The sequence below is a fragment of the Macrotis lagotis genome, chromosome 1, assembly GCF_037893015.1.
Source record: "Macrotis lagotis isolate mMagLag1 chromosome 1, bilby.v1.9.chrom.fasta, whole genome shotgun sequence".
NCBI lineage: Eukaryota > Metazoa > Chordata > Mammalia > Peramelemorphia > Peramelidae > Macrotis > Macrotis lagotis.
In genome coordinates this window covers 669,562,262-669,588,082 of record NC_133658.1, presented here as the reverse complement: position 1 = coordinate 669,588,082, position 25,821 = coordinate 669,562,262, and the positions used below count along the sequence as shown (strand labels likewise).

At 33.1% G+C, this 25,821-nt stretch overlaps 1 protein-coding gene and 1 pseudogene across 4 annotated transcripts in view; both read right to left on the bottom strand.

The window, feature by feature from the left end:
* TFPI (tissue factor pathway inhibitor) overlaps window positions 1-25,821 on the bottom strand; it is an 87,582-nt gene that overhangs the window by 18,338 nt on the left and 43,423 nt on the right. For all 4 annotated transcript variants that reach the window (XM_074215535.1, XM_074215534.1, XM_074215537.1 and 1 more), the window contains one exon: window positions 20,598-20,795. In XM_074215535.1, the coding sequence (XP_074071636.1) occupies window positions 20,598-20,795 (198 nt within the window). The remainder of the gene's footprint in view (window positions 1-20,597; window positions 20,796-25,821) is intronic.
* LOC141509282 (coxsackievirus and adenovirus receptor pseudogene) lies at window positions 25-12,389 on the bottom strand (annotated as a pseudogene).

The window sequence follows — 25,821 nt, the reverse complement described above, 5'->3', positions numbered from 1 at the left end:
AGCAAATGTACAAATTAGGTTGTAATACAAATATATTGCTATTAATTTTAAATAATTTAATACCTTATGTTAGTAAACAATTGTTTATGTTTCAAATTTGTCCTCCCATTTTATTCTTATTACAAGCTAATAAGGTAGCCAAGGTCAATTTTAAAAGGAAAATTGGAAATTGATCCTCCAAAGATTATTTGTGATTAAACAGATTAGATTATAGATGTAATAGTGACTGTGTAAGAGCACAGAACTAAACTGAACATACTCTCAAATATAATATAGTCAAATAATAACATACAAACCAAAATTCCAGAACTAGAAAATAAATGAGAACCTGTCAAGTTATAAAACTTGATTTCCAGATAAACAGTTGTTATGTCATAAAAACTAAATGACTCACCAAAGTGTACTCAACTAGTTGCTGATAAAACTGAGATTGAGTCTCAATTCTTGGATTTTAGGCTAAATGACTTTTCCATTCTTCTGGATAGAATTATGAGACCCGCTTTATCCTATTGCTCCTGTATAGTATATGCTATACTGCCCTTTCTAGACAAGACTGAACTTTAAAAATAATGAATTAGTATGGTGGAGCCAAGATGATGGAGAGAAGCCAGGAGCTTCCCTAGGCTCTCCCAGTCCTCTCAGAAAAAATGCTAAACAAACCTCTAAACAGATCATTTTTAACTTTAAGAGATCTGTAAAGGACTTCAGAAAAACTTGGTCTCTCTAGGAAGGAAGGGAAGCATGACTCAGTGGAGCAGAGCAGAGTGAAATACAGCCCAGGGACCTAGTGCAGGCAAGGTGCAGAGGAGGCCAGACTGAGACTCTCAAAAGCAGCAGACATTTATGGCAGAGGACCCTGGATACTGTCTCAGCAGATCAACAGTACAGTGGACCAGCTAGGTGGGCTCCAACACAGGACCCCAGACACCTTGTTCAACTGGTTTGACTGGGTTGGATGGTCCCAGCCCAGTGAGCTATCCACTAGCTTTTCCAATGCAGAAGGTCTGCAAGTGGACCCCTCCTCCAACACAAGAAGCTTGGGACAGCAGAGCCCCAAATCAGAGAAAAGACATGATGATAGAAAGCTACTTCAAAGGTAGGCAAAAGCAAAACACCCTCTCTGAAGATGACAACAGAAAAAGTACTACATGTGATGGTCCAGAAGGGAAAATGAATTTATGTTTTTTAATGTTTTGTCCTTCATTTTCAGAGAAGACCTCATCAGGGAGGTGATGTCATGACAGGCATAAGAATTGGATTTGAGTGAGAGAAAACTTTGAAAGAGCTCAAAAGGGTTTTAAAAATCAAGTAGAAAAAATGGGGAAAAATGTAGCAATTTTCAAAAGGAAGCACAAAAATTGACTGAAGAAAATAAATCCTTTAAAAATTCTATTTAAGCAAGAGGACAAAGAAAAGAATTCTTTAAAAATAGGATTGACCAAATGGAAAAAGAGATGCAAAAGTTAACGGAAGAAAATAATTCCTTGAAAAATAGAACTGGAGGCAGCTAGGTGGCACAGTAGATAGAGCACAGGCTGAAATCAGGAGGACCTGAGTCCAAATCTGGCCTTACACTCTTAATAATTGCTTAGCTATGTGACCTTGGGAAGTCACTTAACCCAAATGCCTTAAGTAAAATTAAAAAAAAAAACAGAACTGGACAAGTAAAAGTTAAAGACTCTATGAGAGTCTTTTTGAGAGTAAATTTGTAACTTAAATGACAGTAAATTGTAACTTAAAAATATACATATGCATATGGATGAATGTTGAAAAACTTTCATCACATGTATTTGGAAAAATAAAGTATCAACTGAAAAAAGGAAAAATTCTCTTTCATTTGGAAATTCACTTATGTCCCCACCTCTCATAGGAGATTATATCTAATCTATTCTTTATAATAACAATAGCTAGTGTTTATTTAATACTATAAAATTTACAAGGCACTTTAGATTCCTAGCATTTTTTCCAGACAACCCTGTAAACAGATGAGGAAATAAGCAAAAACAGGCTAAATTACTTGCTCACAGTTTTTAAGTGTCTGAGGTAGGCTTCAAACTCTTGTTTCAAAGAATGTTTTTAGAAGATTATCTTTTTTTTTAAATTAGTTCGTCACATTATTTTATGTCTTCAAAAGATTTTAGATAAGCAGTTTTTTTCCAATTTACAGAGAAGAAAAAAGTGTGAAGAAAGAAAGTTTGAGATCTGTACTATTGATCTATCTTTACTTTGTACTGATATCATCACAGGAACAGCTCCCATTCTACTTAGATTAGATGTTGTTACTTTCCTTGGGCTCTGTGAAGAACAATCAAAGTCTTCACTTGGTACTTGGTAATACTGAACTTTGGTATAGGCTTCTATGTTGGAAGGTGACATTGAACCCAGAGATGAATGATTCCTACCAAAGTAGATCTTTGGAGGAGGAACATCTGCTCTGATATCATGATGAACTTCTTTTTCATATTTTTCCTCCTTGTGCTTTTTACAGCAGCAAAAAAATTGAAGAACCAGCAGCAGCAGGGCACCCAAAGTTCTTATGATAGCTCCAGCAATTGTACCAAGTGTTTGAAGGTGGAACTACATTCACCCTCAACACCAACTCTTGTTTCTGACATTACAGCTGTATGTGCCAAAGATCTCTGGAGTGGCATTGCATATAGAAATAATGGCTGGGTTGGGATATGCTAATACAAAAGGAAATTTTTCTGAGACGGGCACTCTTAGCCATGAATAGTTTAAAGGAAGTGAACTTTCTTCTGATTAACATATTAGTTTAAAATCACTACCAATCTCTAATGACCATCAATGTAACATGTTATCCCTAAAGGTTTAAGAAGCATGGAAAAATTGGATCTTTTTGGCTGCAATACCAGGGAGTTTTTGCATTTTGCATTAATATGTGCCCATATCTGATAATTGTAGATCTGCTATATTTATTGATGCATCACCTAATTTGAGATCATTGATTGTAAAATAAACTAGTCCTTTCAGATCTTTCCTTGAGTGCAGGAATGTTAGCTCTTTGTCTTTTACCTCTTTGTATACTCACAACTTAGCAAGTTCTTGACACAGTGAGAATTTAATAAACATTCATTGATTGATATAAATATCTTTTTTTATTGTTTGTTCTGTTTATTTTGCCTCAAGACACAATGTTCTTAAACAATTTACATTGATAATTTATGTATTTCCTTTCTTGTATGTAGACTGGGAATGTTTGGGGGAGTGTTTCATCTGAAAGAGAAACTTTAAATAGACATTTTTTCTGTGACATCCTTGGAGTTTCTAAACTAAAAAAAGAATTAATGATTCAGTTTTTTGATTCATTACTGATTTATTTCCCAAGAAGGAAAGAGAAAACTTATTCTGGAATTCCTCTCAATAAGAAATGAATTAATCAGCAGGGACTGATCAAGTTGAACCTTGGTAAATTGGTTTTTCAGGTGAACTTTTTCACTGTTTTATTTTCATTTTTACCTCAGTCTTGGTTTCAGAACAAAACTACTTGTAGAGGTCCAGATCTCAGGAAGCAGTTCAGAAAAAAATCTAGTCTAAGGAGTGGTAGCTTTATTACCATAAGAGTGGAGCAGAGGAAGAGAATGATGAAGTCCTGTTTTTCTGCTGTTTACCTTGCTTAGCACCACCCTATTGTTGTGATCTGTAATTAGTGGGACAACTAGGTGGCATGGTGAATAGAAAGACTTAAAATCAGGAAGTTTCATCTTCATGACTTCAAATTGGGTTTCAGACACTTACTGACTATGTGATCCTAGACAAGTCACTTATAGTTTGCCTCAGTTCCTCATCAGTATCAGTTCCTCAGTTTGCCTCAGTCCCTCATCAGTAACATGAGCAGTAGAATAATATGTCAGACTCAATTCCAATGTCTTTTCCCAAGAAAATCCATTACTGAGTTCACAGAGAGTCAGACTGACAAACTGAAACAACTGAACAACATTATAGTACCATACTACTGCAGATGGAGGTCCAGATAGATTTAAGTGACTCATCTATAGCTAAAATCTTAAATATACAGATCTAAATCCATTATCTTGCCAGTATACCTCTTTATAAGTTGACAGTAGTAGAGATATTTCAAAAATGAGACTTAGCCAGGGACATACTCAAGTGAGTAAAATCTCTGAGTTGATAACATTTAAAAAAAACAAATAGGGTTTTATCACACAGACAATATTTGTTACTGTATTTCTCAAATCAAATAAAACTTCAATCCTTGTTACTATAATTGAAGCACTAAAGAGCATACTCCTTTTTTCTCCCTCAATAAACCCTGAAATATTTTTCAATACCTTCTTCCCATAAACTGTGTTTAATGACATTTTCAAGGACTGGGTGGGGATCTTATTTGAAGTTCTGCAACAAATCCTGAATCACATCTTTTAACCAAATAGCATACTCATATTTTGGTACTCCTAAAGCAAAAAAGTAGAGGCAAGAAAACAATGTAGTAAAAATAGGGTCAGTTTTGGAGTAGAGAAGACGGTTCAAGACCCATCTGTGGTGCCTACTAATTGTGTCCCAAGAGTCAAATCACTTAAATTTTTCTTTGTTTCAATTTTTAAGACCATCAGTTGCAGAAAGGTCCCAGATATATGGTAGAAGTTTCCAGACCAATGAAATTACTGGTAAATCCAGAGTAAACAAACAATCAAGCAAACAATCAAAATGCTTCTGGTAGAGAGTGAAGCTTTATCCTGAGATTACTGTCTTGGATAGCATTTGCACCTGCCCAAATAGCAAAACAGCAGATGTTAATAAATGGAACAGTAAGTCCTGTTCTCTCATTGTACTGAAAACCACAGAACATCTCATTTAGAAAAACTTTTATTTGTGTTAAGATCAAACCATAATAAAATAATTCATTTTCAAATTATGTCATTTCTTCAATCTGCCCTTTTTTTGGGGGGGGAGAATGGACAACTGAAATATTGCAGTCTGTTCTCAGGATTCACATCCATTCAGGACAGTTCAGAAGATCAACAGGGTAGCTTGAGGCAGTGTAGAAAGGAAATGCAATAGTCTGTGGTCACATATGTTGGTTGTAGATTTCCTGGTTCAAGAAATGAGATGTTCTAGTGTATGACCTATATTCGCAACTTGACTTTTATGTTCTCCTCAGTTGAACTACAATCTGTGTTTTGAATGGATTTGTTTCTCACATCTGGAAGCTACTGAAATGATTTTCTAAACTATTTTTGATTGCATCTGCCTGACGAAATCCAGCTTGGGAATTGGATTCCTTGGATCAAAAGAAAAATTGGAGAGTCCATCAATTTTTTTTAAATCAAAGGAAAAATTAGAGTTCTCCAGACCAAATGTAATATGGTAGCTGAGATGTGAATGTCATTGTGCTATGATTTTTTTTATTTAAAAGATGAATAAAAGTCTACCACATTTGTAACACTCCATTTATTTAAACCACAATAAGTTGACCTTTGCAACAGAGGTCACTTAGTTTTTAATTATAAATTTAGTAGAAAATATGCTGATAATTCTGTAATATAACATGAACTTTTCAGAAAGAAAAAAAAATCTATGTTTAATATTTGCATAAGATACTACATATAGACACTGTATACTATACTACTGTATATAGATACTATAAATTCTATAATATCCTGTATATAGATATGTACTATTTATAGATGCAATATAAGATACTATTTTGAGGGCATTTTGTTTACTCTGAGTGGCAGGACAAAAGACTTCACCATAGAATCTATGGCATAGATGACAAAGAAAAGCAATTTGGGGCAGTTTTAAGGACCTGAAAGAAAACAGACATTCAGATAAAAGCTCAAATTTGGTTTATTTAAAAATAATACAAAAGAAAGGAACTGATTAATATTAGAGAGAGCTGCAGTCAGTTCTTTCACAGCAGATAATTTATTGTTGTTTTCACAACTTTAAAATGATTGCTGAGAAATTTTGCATCAAAAACTTTTTTTTTGGAGAGGGATTTGGGGATTTTTTATAATAACCATGTCACATCTAAATGACATGTGGATTTTTAGTTTCTTTTCATGAGGCAATGGTGAATCACTTCACACCAGGAGGTGCTGCTTTGAAGTAATAGAATAAGTCAAAGCTGAGGAATAGATGCCAACTGAGAAATCAGAAACAGAAGAAAGAAAGAAAAAAGGAGAGAGAAAATGGTAAGAAAGAGGAAAGAAGGAAGGAAGGAAGGAAGGAAGGAAGGAAGGAAGGAAGGAAGGAAGGAAGGAAGGAAGGAAGGAAGGAAGGAAGGAAGGAAGGAAGGAAGGAGAGAAGGAGGGAAGGAGGGAAGGAGGGAAGGAGGGAAGGAGGGAAGGAAGGATTTCTGACAGAATAATAATGAATGAGGAGAAGAAAAGATCAACTGTACTGTGATCTGGGACAAGTTAAAACCTTGAACTTCCCTAAGTGAGGCCGGGAGTGTTTGGGAAGGGATGGGGAAATGGATACTGGATACTGATTAGAGGAAGGCAGGATCTTCTGTGGTCAGAGATGGATATGTCTGATTTGCTCTTTGATGCCTATCTACAACTTAGAGACAACTGCATGGTCATCTATCATAAACAACCAAAATAACTATAGATTTCAGACTTAGGGTAACTTCTTAATCTCTGAAATTGATGTGAATGATGAATAAAATTGATGTGATTGATGTGAGGAAATTGATGGTGTATGTTACTGTTGTTTTGCTAACAGAGTCTTAAATTCCAATAAAGATGGTGAAATAGGAGGAATTGATAAAAACCCATTTTACCCCCACAATATCTTCAACAAGAAGAGTACCTGATGATCTGTAAAGAAATTTCTTTAAGGAGAAATCATAGGGGGTCATTTTTCTCCAGTCAAAGTTCATGATTTATCCAATTCAGAAGTAACAAGGATATAAAATGTATAGTAGGAGTAAATCATCAATCCTTTTGCTGTCAGCCAAGAGCAGGATCTAGAACTTAGCCCAACCAGGGACCATGATAGGGACCACAGAAAAGAGAGTAGGCACATATCTCTATTGCTCAACAATTGCAGAGTCTTCCAGCTCAGAAACATAAACTGGATACAACAATTGTTTACTGGAGTTATATGTAGAGCCAATTTAACAGATGTGTTGCCTAGATTCAAACTAAGGTTTGGAGACTTATGAGTCCAGGAGAATAGGAATAAGACAGTTTCTTATATCAGACCAATAAGTATACACTGAGACTTTATAGTTCTCTGGTTTGAGGTCCCCTCTATGATATCAAAGAAGACAGCACTAAATTGACAATTAAGTAAAGGAAGATATTCAGAAGAAAATAGTACAGCTATAAGCTCAGTTACCATTCTTATAAAAAAATGAATAAGCAGTAATTTTTTAAAAATTTTAAATGAAATGAGAGTGTTAGAAAAAAAATTCAAAAATAAATAAAAGCTTAGGAAATAATTGGAACGAGAATTAGTAGCTTAGTTCAGTAGGTTCAAAGCCATGCCAAAGTAATATGCCTCTTAAAATTATAACAAAAAAATTTATAATAGACAAAAAAACCATAATATCATGAAACAAATAATATTTTAAAAAGTCAAAGAACTTAAAAGACATCATATCAAAAACCTGAAATTAAATCAGGAAGGAAAGATAATTTAAGAATTGTCAACCTTATTACCATTAAAAAAAAGCCTAGATATTATATTTTAAGAAACTATGAAAGAAAACTATAGAATTATTCAAAACAAAAGTTCAAAGTGAAAATATGCAGAAGTGACCAGTACTCATCTAGAAGAAATTCCAAATTGAAAACTCTCACAGATACCATAGGTAAAAGTTCCAGGTCAAAGGAAAAAAAAATTCTATAAGCAACCAGAATTAAAGGGTTTTATAACCAAGGAACTATAGTGAGGTTTACAAAAATTTAGCAGCTGCCATTATAAAAGAGAAGTATTCTAGACAAGATTTGGTACAGTTCATTCCTTGTTATTTTATGTTAAGTAGTGGAATATAAGAAGATACCTGTAGGTCATTCAAAATTGAACAAAAGATGATTCAGCTAAATTAAAATACTTTCCTGAATTTCTCTTCTAGTTTATTAAGCATTTACAATGTGAAGGGTAGTGTGCTAACTGTTGTGAATACAAAAGTAGGCAATTTTTTACCATCCATAGATCAGAGGGTATTTGGAGCTCCTCATGACATTTAGCACTCAGTTGAGCAGATTATAATATCAGTAGTCACCTGAGGCAAAAAACACTTGAGGATAATCTCAAAATGTTTTAAAATTGCAAGGGAACAATAAGGAATATAATATTCCAAAAGATAAAATGTTTGGTAAACACCAATTCTTTACAAGTACTACTAAGTTTAATTTTGTGGGACAAAAACTAATCTTTAATAAAGAAAGAAGCATTTCTAGTGAGGAAGCCAGAACTCAATAGAAATTTTGAAATAAAGCACAGGAATCAAAAGAAACATGAAAAGGTGAATAAAATTGAGTGAGTAGGAAGTATATATACATATATATGTGTGTATATATATATATATATATATATGGATGAAGAGTTTATTTTTTATTTTTTTATTTTTTATTTTTTTATTACTATTTTGACTAGGAAATGAGGTTAAATGACTTGCCCAAGGTCATACAGCTAAGTAAGTGTTAAGTGTCTGGGCTCAAATTTGAACTCAGATTTTCCTGACTCTAGGGATGGTGATCTATTCACAATACCACTTAACTGCCCCAAGAGGAGTTTGGATCCTAACAAGTCAGGCTGTACTGGCTTGTTGATTGATTCTCCAAATTTTCTTTACCATACTATAGCAACTACTTCACCCTGGAACTATTTAAACTTTTCACATTAGAAACATCCTTTACTCTTGAAGCTTCTTCCTCTAATGAATTTTTCAGCCCCAAACCTCCTTTTAAGGAAAAAGTTTAAGGATCCTATATTCATTCCTCTACAGACTGCACTTCTAATTCTCAGAACTTTCTCCACAATCATACCTTGGCCTAGGTGCCTTCTTTGACTTTCAGCTTCCTTTTGTGTGTTTCTTCCCTCATTAGAATTTAATCTCCTTGAAGGCAAGGATTGTCATTCTACAGTACTTAGCATAAAATTTCTAGGCACAATATAAACTTAATAAATGCTGTTGATTTACTTACAAATGAGGGAAATGACTCAAGCTTTAGAACCCTAATGATGTCCAGGGAAATGGAGATAGGTAAATAAGATTGAGGAACTCAAGAGTGATTTTGAAATGAGTTATTTTTTTAATGACCTTGAAAAAGAACAAAGAAATTGAAAGGGATATGGAAATGAATATAGAGGGAAAGGAAGAACAGGGGGACACATCTTATATAATAGGAATTTACAAGTAGAAAAAATGTACAAATAAGGTAGAAGAAGTTGGCAGGGTTGTCATTATTTCCCTCTTAAAAGACAATAGACAACAAAAAGTAGAATTTAGTGTAGAAATGCATTTAAATTGTCTGGGAGTAATTAAAGGAAAATGCTGAAAATCATACCATAAGATAAAACATGAAATGCAAAATAAAATTGAATTAATGAAAAGTAATTAAAACCATAAATAAAATCCCCCAAAGGGGAAAATGACAAAATCATTTTACCATAAAATTCATCAAGTACTCAAAGAATAATATCTGTTTATAAAGGCATACATACATAGGTGTATATGTACAAACATCCATACATATAAGTATATTATACACGCATGCAAATATGTATTTAAATGTAAAGAAGAGATAATTTTTTAAAAAATTATTTATTTTTAAAATTTTCATCCATTTCTACATGCATATTTCCAAGTTACAAAATTCCCCCCCCACCCTTCCTTCCCACCCTCCTCCCCTTATTAGAGAACAGTCAGGTTAGCATTTTAGATACATATTTTGTTAAACATATTTACAAATCAGCAATTTTTTGGCATGAGGAATTAGGATTAAGAGAGAGATATAGAAGAGATACATTTTATAAAGTGTTCATCAGATTTGGTAGGGGTGTTTTTTTCTTAAGTGTTTTGTTTTGTTTTGTTTTTCTTCCTTTGGTTGGGAATAACATAGTTCATTACCAGTCTAATACAGTTGTCCTAGCTCTCTGGACTGTCAAGGAGTTGCATATATCAAGGTTTTTCATCTCATAATGATGTTAATGTGTACATTGTTCTCTTGACTCTACTCCCTTCTCCTAGCATCAGATCTCATAAGTTATTTCATGCTTCTCTAGAGTACAACCATTTATGGCTTCTTATAGAACAATAATATTCCATAGTATTCATGTACCATAACTTGGTTAGCCATTGCACAATTGATGGACCTCCCCTTAATTTCCATTTCTTTGCCACTACAAAAATGCTATGAATATTTTGAAACAGGTAGGATTTTTTCCCCATTTTTTACAATTTCTTCTGGAATTAGTCCTAGAATTGGAATTGCTGGGTCAAAAAGTATGAACCATTTAATTGCTTTTTGGGCATAGTTCCTATTGCTCTCCAAAAAGGTTGGATCTATTCACAATTCCACCAGCAATGCATCAATGTCCCAGTCCTTCCACAACTTCTCCAACATTGATCATCTTCCCTTTTTCCTCATCTAAGCTAGTCTAATAGGTGTGAGATGATATCTCATTGTTGTTCTAATTTGCATTTGTCTAAACAATAGTGATTTGGAGCATTTTTTCATGATTATATAAAGCTTTAATTTCTTCATTTGAAAGCCATCTGTTCATATCCTTTGACCATTTATCAATTGAGAAATGACTTGTGACGTTATAAATTTGATGCAATTCTCTATACACTTTAGAAATGAAAGACCTTTATCAGAGCTCCTGCTTGTGAAGATTGTTTCCCAGCTCTCTGCTTTTCTTCTAATTTTAGCTTCATTGATTTTATTAGTGCAAAAACTAACTTAATATTGTCAAAATCATTCATTTTGCAGTATATAATGTTCTCTAATTCTTGCTTGGTCATAAATTTATCTCTTTTACATAGATCAGATAGAGTATTTTTGCTCTATTAATTTAATATAGCTCTTTATGCCTAAATCCTGTACTCATTTTGACCTTATTTTTGTATAGGGTGTACAATGTGGATGTTCGCCTAGTTTTTAAACATACTATTTTCCAGTTTTCCCAACAATTTTTGTCAAATAGTGAGTTCTTATCCCAGAGGCTGATGTCTTTGAGTTTGTCAAATAGTAGATTGCTATAGTCATTTACTGCAGTTTCTTTTGAACCTATCCTAATTCATTGATCCACTACTCTTATTTCTTAACCAGTACCAGGCAGTTTTGATGACTGCTGCTTTATAGTATATTTTAAGATCTGGCAGAGCTAGGCCACATTCCCTTCCTTTTTTGTTCATCAGTTCCCTTGCTATTCTTTCAATTTTGTTGCTCCAGATGAATTTTGCTTCTATTTTTTCTAGCTCTGTAAACTAGTAATAGTGTTGGTAAAGTAATTGATTGGTATGGTGCTGAATAAGTATTTAATTTGGGTAGAATTGTTATTTTTATTATATTAGCTGGACCTAACCATGAGCATTTGACATTTTCCCAATTATTTACATCTTACTTTATTTGGATGAGGAGAGCTTTATAATTGTGTTCATACAGTTTTTGGGATTGTCTTGGGAGGTAGAGTACCATGGATTTACTGTTGTCTACAGTTATTTTAAATGAAATTTCTCTTTCTATATCTTGTTCTTGGGCTTTGTTGTTCATATATAAAATGATGATGATTTATATCCTGCTACTTTGCTGAATTTGTTAATTGTTTCAAGGAGATTTTTAGATAGTTTTCTTGGGTTCTCTAGGTATACCATCATATCATCAGCAAAGAGTGAAAATTTTGCTTACTCATTGACAATTTTGATTCCTTCAAATTCTTTTTCTTCTCTTATTGCTAGTGCTAGCATTTCCAATACTATATTGAATAGTAATGTGATAATAGGCATCCTTGTTCACCCCTGAATTTATTGGAAATGCTCTGAGTTTATTCCCACAAGAAGAAATGATTTAAGAATCATCAACTTGAATACCATTTTTTTTTGCAAGGCAAATGGGGTTAAGTGCCTTGATCAAGGCCACACAGCTAGGTAATTATTAAGTGTCTGAGGCCAGATTTGAACTGAGGTACTCCTGACTCCAGGGCCAGTGCTCTATCCACTGAGCCACCTAGCTGTCCTTTGAATACCATTTTTAAAAAAAGCCTAGACAACATATATCAAGAAATCAAGAAAGAAATCTGTAGACTTATTAAACAAAAGTTCAAAGCCAAACTAGATAGAAATCATCAATCCCCAACTAAAAGAAATTCCAATATGAAAACTCTCACAGACACCATCTACCTCTACCCATATCCATATCTGTAACCATATCTATTTCCATGACCATGTCCTTGGATATGTATATACATATATATATATATATATATATATATATATATATGTATATATGTGTGTGTATGTCTGTGTGTGTGTATAATAATATTAAATACATATACCTTATATATATAATATATATATATAAAATTGATACAAAAAATGCTGCCAAATTCCTCCTGAACATTAAAGAAGATAACAAAATTAAAACAAAAAACTCACATTGGATAAATAAATAAAGCTTGTAACTATTTTTTGAAACATAACATAAGGAAGGTAGAGCCACAATGGCAGAGAAGTCAGTGACTTCCCTGAGTTCTCCCTAAAATCCCTATGAATAACTTTTTAAAAATTGCATAAAGGACAGTTAGGTGGCACAGTAGATAGAGCACTGGCCCTCTAGTCAGGAGTACCTGAGTTCAAATACAGCCTCAGACACTTAATAATTACCTAGCTGTGTGGCCTTGGGCAAGCCACTTAACCCCATTTGCCTTGCAAAAAAAAAATAGCATAAAAACGTGGAGCAGCAGAACACACAAAAGGATGGAATGAAATAATTTTCCAGCCAAAGGCAACTTAGTATATCAGGATGAAAGGTCTGTCCCACTTGAGTGAACATGGAGTAAAGACTAGTGCAGGACCAGACCCAGTTAAGACCCAGCACCAGCAAACCAGGAAAAGGACTTGAGAGCTATTGAAGCAGCAGCTACAGTAACTGCTTCTGGAGCTCAGTCCATAGATGCTAAGGTGATTGAACAACTGGTCAGAAAGAGATTTCAGGGATCTCCTTGCTAGCACTGAGACAGGACTCTATTGCTTTGCCCAAAGTTAGATCCTAGGTGACAGTTCCAGGTCAAGGAGGAGAGCTAGCACACCTGAATTTATAACTGCAGGAGAGTCAGGTCCCTGGTTACAGTTCCAGGGCAGAAAAGAGTGTTTGTGGTCACTCACAGACCAGAGAACAGGGCAGGAAAGTAGTAAATACCCCTCTCCTTAGATCATACTACCCTGGAAGAACTGAAAACTTAGAGCTCTCCCTCTGAGAGTCATGATCTCTGAAAACAGTTATACAAAAGCTTAGGACAGTGTACCATTCACTCTGGAAGCAGAGCCCTATTTAAAGAGTTAAAAGTTAAGAAACAGGCTAGGAAAATGAGCAAAGAACAGGAAAAAAAATATGACCATAGAAAGTTACTATGGTGATAGAATCAAAACACACACTCAAAAGAAAACAACATCAAGACTCCTACATCCAAAGCCTCCAAGAAAAGTATGAATTGGTCTCAGACCATGGAAGGACTCAAAGAAAAAAATCTGAAAGTCAAGTAAGAGAAAAAGAAAAAAAATGGAAAGAGAAATGAGAGAGATGTAAGACAATCACCACAAAAATATGCTGTAGAAAATAACACCTTAGGGGGTGGCTAGGTGGCATAGTGGATAAAGCACTGGCCCTGGAGTCAGGAGTACCTGGGTTCAAATCTGGTCTCAGACACTTAATAATTACCTAACTGTGTGGCTTTGGGCAAGCCACTTAACCCCGTTTGCCTTGCAAAAACCTAAACAAAAAGAGAAAAAAAAAGAAAATAACATCTTAAAAAAGACTGGCCTAAATGGTAAAAGATGTGCCAAAGCCAGTGGGGAGAAGCATGCCTTAAAAAACAGAATTGGTCAAACAGAAAAGGAGGTTAAAAAAGTGTATGGAAGAACATAATTTCTTCAAAAAATAGAACTGAACGAAAAAAGACATTCTTTTCTGCATTCTTTTCTGCTCTGAAACTGTGACCAAGGACCCAACTCTCCAGCAGCTATAAACTCTCCTGTGCTAGCTCTCCTCCTTGACCTTGGACTATCACCCAGGATGTGACTATGGGCAAAGCCATAGAGTCTTACTCCAATGTTAGCAAAGAGATCCTTGTAATCTCCTTCAACCCTCTTAGTATCTATGGTTTGAGATGCTAATTACTTTTTGAGAAATTAAGAAACAATAAAAACAAACCCCAAAACTTGAAGAAAACATGAAATATCTTACTAGAAAAATAATTGACCTGGAAAATAGATCTAGAAGAGATCCATTAAAAATTGTTAGACTCTCTGAAAGTCAGGATCAAAAAAAAAAAAACTAGATACAAAGAAAAAAATAGAAAAAAAATTTGCTTTAGAAAAATGAAGGCAAAGTGTCAAAAATGAAAAGGCATTCATAGCAAATGAAGTGAAGTATTAGAAAATATTTCACTCAATTATGTTCCAATACAATCAACATCCTAAATAAATAAATATACATAAAAATATAAAATAGTTAAAATAAACAGGACAAAAATTTTAGAGAATATAAACAGCCCAAATATAAGGGTAAGTAAATTTTAGCTATAAGTCAACTCTCAAAAGAAAAAAAATCATATACAATTCACTATCATATTCCATAAAACATTCAAAGAAAAATTATATCATATCATATCATGCCATGCCATGCCATGCCATACCATACCATATCATATCATTATGTTATATCATATTTATTATTACATCATATTTATATCATATTATATCAATCATATTATATAACATGTCATATCATACTATATCATGCTATGTCATGCCATATTATATAATATTCTATTATATCATATTATCATATCATGTTATACAAATATATTTATATATTGTGGTCACTCACAAACCAGAGAACAGGGCAGGAAAGTAGTAAATACCCCTCTCCTTAGATCATACTACCCTGGAAGAACTGAAAAACTTATAGATTTCTTTCTGAAAGTCATGATTTCTGAAAACAGAGAACCAATATTATGTAAAGTGTATAAATTCCAATATTATATAAAATATAAAATTAGGAAAATATATTATGAAATATCTTCTATTGTGTTAATATGGTCTTGAAACTTCAGCCACAGAGCCTCAAATGTTCCTAATGAAAATTTTTTTTTAAATAAATTCTGAGTAAAGACCCTACAGAAATATATCAAAAAAAATTACACACTATGATCAGGTTGCACCAGGAATGCAATTAGGAAAGCACCAACATAATAGATTATATTTTTTTTTAGATTTTTTTTTCAAGGCAATGGGGTTAAGTGGCTTGTCCAAGGCCACACAGCTAGGTCATTATTAAGTGTCTGAGGTTGGATTTGAACACAGGTACTCCTGACTCCAATGCCGGTGCTCTATTCACTGTGCCACCTAGCCGCCCCCCATAATAGATTATATTAACAAAGACAAGAACAACCTTGTGAGTATATCAATAGATTCAGAAAAATGCTTTGACAAAATATAACTCTTACTCTTGTTTTATATAACACTTGACAAAATATAACACTTATCCTTTTTTTTAAAAAAAATAACCTTAGAAAACATTGTAATAGTAAAACATACTGATAAAGTCACCATTCCCCTACATGACAAATAATTTATTTAAAACTAAAAACCAGAAATTATTTTTTTAAATGGGCGTATATTAGAGAACTTCCTACCAAGGGCAGAGTAAAGCAAATGTGCTCATGGAACACTCTTCAAGAAATACTGGACAGTAACTAGGTGGTTGGATTGGGATTAAGAAAATTTGAGTAAAATATATTGTCTCTGTTACATAGTAGTTGTGTGATCAAGAACAAGTAATTTAACCTCTCAGTTTCTTCAGGCAACTCTCTAAGAATGGTTATAAGAATGGTTATTATTGTATACTGGACAAGAAAACTTTCTTACCAAGAGTTTTTGAAACCAAAGTAATCACAAATCTAGTCTCTCCCTGCTCCCCCAAATAATTAAAAGAACAGAACTAGTGTATAATGTGTGCCCTAGATAAAGTGATGGTTCATACTTATGTTTGCTTTCAAACAATCTGCTGTCATTTATGCACTGCCATGATGGTAAGGAATAGTGAAAATAATACCATTGTATACCTAGCCATCTTCTATGCCCATTATACCAAGAAAGGATAACATGGCTGTAAAAGAGCTGTGATAGTAATCTACTAATCTACTGTGATAATAATCTAATCGTTTAGGTTTTAACTCTTCAAAGTTAAAAGAAAGATGAAAAACTTCATAATTTGGAAGAAGTAGCTACTTCTAACAATTGAAGAAGGAAAATAAGTCCCTCCAGAGAATGGGCAGAGAGCACACTGAGGTTGTCTAGACAGTAAAATTGCATGGGGACATATCACACAGATTCGTATTAAATATAAATATGTTTTAGGAAGATAAATGTCTTAACTTCTACCATACATATATTAAAATTGAAAGAAGGCATAAACATACATATAGATATATGTATAAGTATATGTATATGGAATCTCTTCATGTATAATATATGTGTGCGTGGGTGGATGGATTATATAGAATATATTATGAATTTTTAATGTATGTACACAATGTTTGGAGGAAGGTAAATGGCTTTGTGGTTAGAGAGTTGGACCTGGAGTCAAGAAGATCTAAGTTAAAATCAGGCCTTAGACATTCATTGTCTGTGTGACCCTGGGCAAATCTCTTAACCCCTGTTTTCTTTAAACCAAGAGAAGAAAATGACAGTGTTTCAGTATCTTTTCCAAGAGAACCTTATGGATAATAAAGACCTGCTATAGTTTATGAGGTCATGAAAAGTCAGATACAACTGAACAACAATAACAATCTAATATGTATGATATATATTTATGGATTTTTGTTACAAATAGGGAAATCGACACACTATAGATATGAAATGTAGAGAATATTATTAGATTTATTTAATTTATCTTCCATTTTTGTAGGAGTTTATTCATGAAGTTGGAATAATGTATACATGTTTGTAATCTAAAAACTAAATCTATAAAATTAAGAAAAAAAGTTTCTTCTTTCATCAAATAGCTTATAGTAGAAAATGGGAGGTGGCTCAGAGACAACAAATACATAGGAGAAAAAAAAAATCATACCAGGTAAGGCATGAAGGTGTTAAAGAAAGTCAAACAGAGTGATTTAATGATATTTGAGCATGTCAAATGGTGGGCTGGAGATAAGTGAAGGTCTCAAAATCAGGATGGCACCTGATTTGAGCTTTGAAAAATTATCAAGTCTGAGAAATCAAGATGAAGAAAGAATATAGTTTAGACTTATGTAAATGGATGAATGCATACAACCCTTCTAGGGATGTCAAGTTGAGTTCAAGAACATTAAAAGTCCAATTTGACTAGAGTGTATAATGAGGAATAATGGAAACTGTCTGGAAAGGTATATTAGAGAAAGATTGAGGAGAATTTTAAGTAATAAGCTAAGAATTAGAATGCCTATTTAGATTCATGAATTTTCTTTTTAGAATTGATATTTTAACAAATAGGAAAGGAGAGGGATGTGCAGAGAATAAAATTACCAAGGAGAATATAGAAAAAGAAAAGATAAAAGGATCCAGAAATGAACCTTCATATTTTATATCTGATATCCAAATACATACAGAATTTTCAGTTGAGCACCAAAAAGCTATATTCTTAATCATTTTTTTAGTATTTTTCTGGGCAAATAAATATTATAAACATACCTTTTGCGTGAGAAATTTATAGGATGTTGGAAATCCAATTTAATATTTATCATCATTAAAATAAATATTTTAATATCAATATAGGTAAGACAACACAAAATACAAAGAAGATTAAATGTTTTGAGGGGAGTCATAGTTAGAAACAAAAACCTATTTCTCTTAGGTATTCACATTTATTGTCTATAGAATATATTTACATTGTTTTGATATTTGTACCGCTTCTTTTAAACTTCATTTTATGAAAAAGAAAAGGTGAACAAAAAAGGCCCATTTGTTTTGTGCTCATTTAGGTGATAAAGTTTACTATAATGTTACTGGGGTTATTGTGTGTTCCTGTTGAAAGATACTTATGAACCAGGACAAGAGGAAGATGTAAATATAATCTGTAACTTCAAAAGAATTACATCCCAGTTAATCCAATAAGTACTTGTTAATATCTATTCTATGAAAGATACTGTGGATAAGAAAACATAAGAAAAATTTATCCCTTGCTTTTATAATAATTTAATTTTGTAAACATTACATAAATTCATTTTTTCAGTACTATACCTTGTTCAGATGGTTCCAGTTGGAGAGAAAATAAAACACATTTTATATTCCAAGTTCTAATTACTGTGTAATTTTCTAGTTATACTATCTGGAACATTAATTCCCTAAACATCAAAATAGAATATTTTTTTTTCCTGAAAGATTGTTTTATCCTATAATATTGCCCTAGTACTTGGAAGATATAGACATTTGTACAAGATGAGAGTGTTTGAAGGAATTTAGGATAGAATGAACAATTTCATGCATATACATGAAAAATGATCTACTCAACAACAGAGGGATGGGAAAGAGCTGACCTTGTCAGAAATAAATACCTCAGTCATGCTTCACTCTTTTATAACTAGGTTAGACCCAGCATTGATTCTACCAGTCTTTGCCTTAACCATCAGTCAGGTATAGGAACTAGATATCTGCTCTTCCGATTCTTTATATGCTTACCATTTATTTTCAGTCACTGATAAGGACTGATAATCCTATATTTATTACCTTTGTTCTTGGAAGATGCATTCCACTGTTTTGCTGGTTACTCTACTCAAAATCCTTGTGATTTGAGGTATAGGCTAACTAAAACAATTTTACCTTTCTGACCCCCAATTCCTCTACCCTCACATCAAGTCATGAAACTCGACTTTTTCATTGTTCTTATTGTACTCTTCGGTGCCCTTCTATTGTGCCCTCTAGAGTCTGTGTGCTATTGTTATCAAACTATCCTTCATATTAGTCCTGTATCCTTCTTAGAAAAATTAAATGATATATTTTTCTATATATTTTGTATGCTGTTTTTTTCCAAAGAATTATAAACTCCATGAGGGTTGGATATATTTTCTTTTATGCTTAAATCCCTATGCATAACACATAGTGTATGATTAATAAAAACTTGTGATATTCAGTTAATTTTAATTATATGAGGAGGTATGATAAGCTTTAAATATTAATATTTTTGTGATTTGTTCATGGTGATTTACCAGTGATTAACTAAATTATAATATTTGTACTAAGTTCAAAGAAAAAACAAATATCTTTTTTGTGTAATGGCAAAGTTAGGGAGGAAAAAATGGTTTATCGCAGAGCAATACAAATCTATGGAAATAAAGCAGGCAGGAGCAGCTAGGTGGTGCAGTGGATAGACCACTGGTTCTGAAGTCAGGAGGATCTGAGTTCAAATCTGACCTCAGACATTTAATGTTTCCTTGGCTGTGAGACCTTGGGCAAGTAACTTAACCTCATTGTTTTGCAAAAAACAAACAGGAAAAAGGAAAAGAAGCAAGCTGCTAAATGAAAACACTAAAAGAGAAGTGTAAAGAATAAGACAGTGAGGCATCTAGCCAAGAATCTGAAGACTAAAGAAATGTTCATTTTGATATAGAAATTCACCTTGGCATGAAAATCTGAATGAAGTGAAAAATGAATAGTTGAACCATGAAAGTCATGTTAGGCATTAACAATATCAGAAATAAAGTTTAAATTGAATATATGCATTAGTGGCATTTCTCATTTCCATTATTTGAAAGGGAAGGAAAATATGTACTATGTAAAATAAAATGTTTATGCCCATTCAGTTCTTATAAATCAACTTCTAAATCTCAGAGGTCAGAAGTTTTGTGTCTGCAAATCTCTAAGATTTTTTTTCCTCAGTTTTCTCCATTCATTCTTCTGCTCCCGCAGTCTTCTAATATGGTCTTAAAAGATATCTTCTAAAAGTCCTAGAATGGGAATGAAGGAGCCCCTTTTCTGGAAGCCAAGAAAATGCCTGTGGTAGTATGGGAGACCCACATTGTGCTCTCAAGTCAGATCACACAGTGCCAGGAATGTTTGATAGCTAAACACACCCCTGCTTTTATTGGCACAATATTGTAGACACATTATTTGACTCAGCAAATTCATTTTCCCCATCCATTATTCCAAGATAAAGGACTTTTGTTGAAAATATCACTATCAGTGTTTCAGTAATAAAAAGGCTATATTAATGCATATTTGTTTTCCCCTTTTATAGAAAAAAGGATATGATTGGAAACTGACATTGAATTATAAAGATTCTTGGAACATCAGGAATGGTTTAAAAAATGAACAGGTTGATCTCACTATTTCTGTATTTCCTTTTACCTGTAAATTATAATCTCATGAACCAATGATATATTCTTTTCAAGGAACTCACCTGCTAAACACTGTTTCTGGCAGTCTTCCAGACTTTCAAATCGGTTTTCATTGCCTTCACATCCTCCATATATAAATTCTTCACAGCGTTGAGTGTAAAAATTGTAGAAAAACCTCTTGAGCATGGCTTTACATGGTCCTTCATCAGCTTTGTAGGTACAACTTGAACGTAAAAGTTTTGGTGGTGGTAAATACATCTCTTGAAAAAATGAAGGAAGAAAAAAATAACAGCATGAAATTTTGTTTGACAATATTTTCTCAGTCACTTCTAGTATCTTTTGTAAACTTCATATTTGTGTTCTTTTAAAAAAATATTTATTTTCCCTAATTACAGTTCTATAATTTATTTAATTTTTTGTTTCAAATTTTCTTTTTCTTCCTCCCTTACAAAAATCTTATTTTCACATTAGTCAGGTTGTGAAATAAAATAGATTTAAAAACACACAAGAATAAAGAAAAAGTATGCTTTGATCTGCCTTCAGACTCATTTTTTTTCTTTCTCTGGAAGTAGATAACATTTTTCATTGTAAGTCTTTCAGAATTATTTTGGATCATTTTATTGTTGAAAATAACTAAGTCATTCAATTGTTCATCATACAGTACTGTTACTATAAAGAAAGTTATCCTTTTTCTCTTCATTTCACTTTACAGCAGTTAATGTAAGTCATTCCAAGTTTTTTTTAATAATATCCTTTGCATTGATACTAATTTAAATAGACATACTTATAATGAAACATGTCCTTCTCACAAGACGGAATTAATCAATATTTGATGACTTGAGCTGATAATTGACAATTTTGTCATTTTTAAAGCTGTGTTATCTTGATTGTGGCTCCACAGTACTTGAATTTCTTATTTTCTATGTGCTTGCTATATTTTCTCCTGATCTGGGAGCTCTGGAATTTGACTATGATATTCTTGGGAGTTTTTCATTTTGAGATATCTTTCAAGAGGTGATCCGCAGATTCAATTTTTATTTTCCCCTCTGGGGAATATCTAGAACATCAGGGAAGTTTTCCTTGCCAGTATTTTGAAAGATAATGTCTAGGTTCATTTTTTGATCATGACTTTGAGATAGTTCAATAATTTTTAAGTTATCTCTTCTAGATCTATTTTTCCAGGTCAGTTTTTTTATCCCAATGAGATATTTCACTTTTCTATTTTGTCATACTTGGCTTTGTTTTACTTTTTCTTAATTTCTCATAAAGTCATCACTTTCCATTTGCTCAATTCTAATTTTTAAGGAAGCATTTTTTTCAATGAACTTTTGTACCTTCTTTTCTTTTTGATTGAGTCTGCTTTTTCAGGCATCTTTCACATTATTGACTTTTTGTACCTCTATTACCGTTTATCCTAATCTGTTTTAGAAGGTGTTTTTTCTACAGTATTTTTTGTATCTCCTTTTCCAAGATGTTGACTCATTTTTCATGATTGTCTTCTTTTTCACCTTCCAATTTTTCTTCTACTTCTCTTACTTGATTTTCCAAATCCTTTTTGAGCCCTTCTATGGTCTGAGGTCAATTCATATTTTTCTTAGAGACTTTAGGTTAAGAGCTTTGACTTTGTTTTCTTCCAAGTGGGTATTTTGATTTTCCTCATCACCATAGTCACTTTCTATGTTCAAATTTTTTTTTTTCTGTTTGCCCATTTTCCAAGCCTATTACTCAACTTTTAGTTCTGTTAAAGTATAGGGCTCTGCTTCCATGGTGGAGAGTGCACTGTTCCAAGCTTCAAGGGTTTTGTGCAGCTGTTTTCAGAGATACTTCTAGGGACCTGTAAGTTTTCACCTTCTAAGGTGGTATGATCTAAGGAGAGGTGCTTACTACTCTCCTGATCTTTGCTCTGTTCTGTGAGTGACCACAAACATTTTTTTCTGCCTTGGAACTCTTGAGGAGGGTCCCTGCTTCTCTGGGACTGCAAGCTCTGGTATGCTAGTGATCCTTCTTGCCCTAGGACCGCCACCAGGACTTTGACCTGGATCTGAATTTGGACAAAACAACTGTCCTAATTCAGTGCTAGTAAAGATACCTCTATAAAGTCCTGACCAGTTGCTTGACCCCCTTAACCTTTTGTGAGCTGAGTGCTCCAGAAACAGTCACTGGCACTGTAGATCTAGTGACTTCCAAGGTCCATTCCTGATTTGCTGGGGGTCAGAAATGTGCCAGCATGGCTTGCAATGACTGTCATCCAATCTCAACATGGTGTAGAAGATCTTTCCTGCTGACCTTCTAAGTTGCCTTTGGCCACTGGGGGTTGAGAGGTCTGGAAATCCACAGTACTGCCATTGATTGTGTCTCCCTGCTGACTTTCCTATTTTACCTTTTAAGTTGTCCTGGGCTATACAATTGTTTTACTTTATCTTTTTTCTGAGATATGCTGCCCTATGATTTGTTTGAAGCCATTATTTAAAGGTTTTTGGAGAGATTTGGGGGAGAGATAGCAGGTCTGCTATCTTGGGTCCACCAAACAAATTTTTTTAAATAACAGAGAGCAGGATTTATGGTTTTCAATGGATCTAACCTGAGATGATCTTCAAATTTCTTTGAATTTTTGTTAGACATTTTCAGGTTCTTCAAAGGAAAGAGGTAGGGACCAATATGTATCCTGCTGATAAAGACTTAAAGAATGATGAAAAATAGGAAAGTAACAGAATAACAGAAAAATGATGTGGAATTTACTTTATATGACATAGTCTAATATATATCATAGTCATCCATGTGAGAACTTTGGAGACTTACTTGTGACAGTGAGAAATGGGGAAAAGCCCTCTAAACTGGTTGCTGAGGCAGAAGAATTGATGATTCTGTGGATTTTTTAAGAGTAGATTGGGTCACAGTAGTATGATATGATCTGAGTGAGAAGTAGAGAAAGTCAGTTATTCTTTACTTTGGATCAAATATTCCCTCAGTCATTTGGACTTGTAGCTCTGGATGCCTTTGCAATTTTTGTTTATTCTTTCCTAAGCACAGGTCAATGAATAGCATCTGCAAATGTATCCAATGGTACTTTATGAGCTCTGAAATATCTAAAGGTCAAGCAAGGTCATAACAATGGTATCCCTGGAGCAGGGACACTTATGATTTGGAAAGGTCCACCTTGGAAAGATGATTGAACCAAGCATGTTTCTTGATCAGACAATGACCAGATGAATGAAATTTAAAATGACTAAATAGCAGTTCTATAAACTAATATTCTTAAAAATATTAAGCATTCTTAATATTCTTATTTAATATAATAATTAATTTTATAATTAATAATATAATGATTAATTCTTAATTAATATGAACTATTCTTAAGTATCTAGAAACAAGATTTCCAGTCAACTGTTGTCATAAGTTGTTTCAATGACTCATGTTTAACTATAATTAACTATTTGACATTTCTTTTTGTGTTAGAATAAGCTACCTATCTTATATATGATTCATGTTTGTAGCATTGAGCAACTCTGTACCTTTCTTCACCTCTCTTCATCTTTGTTTTGGAACCCTAGACATACAAGAATGACTTTTATTATAATAAATATCATCCCTTTATATGAAAACAACTTATTTAATAGACTTGGTCTATTCTACTGTGTTTGATAGTTCTTTATTTTGGATGTCAAACATAATCATGAGAATAGCAAGAAAAGGAGAAAACTTGACTTTCAGTAATTATGTCTACAGGTATTATAAAACCATTAGTTTGAATTCTCATATTCTTCAAAATTAACTACACTATTCCTTCAGTAAAATCCCAATGCAATCTCTTTAGTTGCAGAGCCTTTCTCAATTTTGTCACAATATCGTACCATTGAATCTGTCATAAAATGGGGGGAAAAATTGAGCACCACATTCTTTCCACATTATTTATTATAGTTACATGTTATTTAAAATGTTTCACTAAGTTGTAGATGTTTCACAAGTTGTAGATGAGACAGATCTTAGAGTCAACAATTCTGTATTCAAGGTCTGCCTCTGATATTTTCTAGCTCTGGTTATAACTCTGGATGACAATGGATATCACTTAACCTCTATGAACTATTGCCTTATCTGTAATATCATCATATTACCAATAACAGCCTCCCAGGTTTTTAGAGGGCATAAAATGAGATAAAAGATGTAAAATGCTAAAAGTGATGTGTACATGTCATTGTCATTATTAGTCTCTAAGGTACACCTTTCAAAAAGGAAATTTCAATATTTCTTTAAATTAAATACCCATTTCCAATACAAATGAAGGCTAAGCAAATAGTAGTCATGGTCAAAATTGAATACTATTTTCCATTTATTTATGGTTTCAGTCTTAGCTGATGATAGTAGTAGACTCTTAAAACAATGTGCAAATCTAAGTAAATTTTAATAAGGATAATTAATAATGGTAAAAGACAGGCAGAAATGTATAGTTATAAGTTGGTATATATATATATATATATATATATACACACACCTGGGAACTGTATATATCTATTCAATATCTAATTTTGCATAATTTTTCTTACTCATTGTCATCCAGTTTCAGATGTTTATTTCTAATTTTCTCATCATTTAAAAATATTCCTCTCTCTTTTCATTATTTTCATGATTTTTTAGTTTTATTTTGAATTTTGGGGGCAGAAGTATTTAGAAGGATAAATAAAAAAATAACTAACTAATAGCTTGTAAAATTCAAGAGAATGCAGGAAAAAAAGAACTAATCCATATTGTTAATTGAAACACATACATTGGAAATTTTTTATTCTAAAATAAATAATTACTTGAGCTTTAGAACACTGATTTTTGTTTTAGGTACAAAATTGTGTTTGTGTGTGTGTGTGTGTGTGTGTGTGTGTGTGTGTGTGTGTGTGTGTGTGTAGGAATAAATACATCATTTCTAGTGTACTGAGACTCCACTATTTGTGTAAGACTATCACTGGCAGAGAATTAATCAGAGTTCTATGCTTGAATGGAGGCTGGAGTTCATATAAGCTTGGGAAAAAAGGAAGCATATTTCTCCAAGTTTACAGCTTTCAAAGAGTATATACATAATTCAAGTATCTCTTTAGGGGGAGATGCTTGAAAGGAGAGAGAGATGTTGGGAAGAAGCTTACATGTAGAGGATATGGCATTAAATCTTCTCCTTATCCCTGATTTACACTGCTAGATATTTCAGACAACTTTTCCTTGGGTAAATTTTTTTGATTGAGTGAATCTTAATTTCAGTAGAAGACCTCATTTTTTCTGTGTAATGTCTGTTGTAGCCTAACA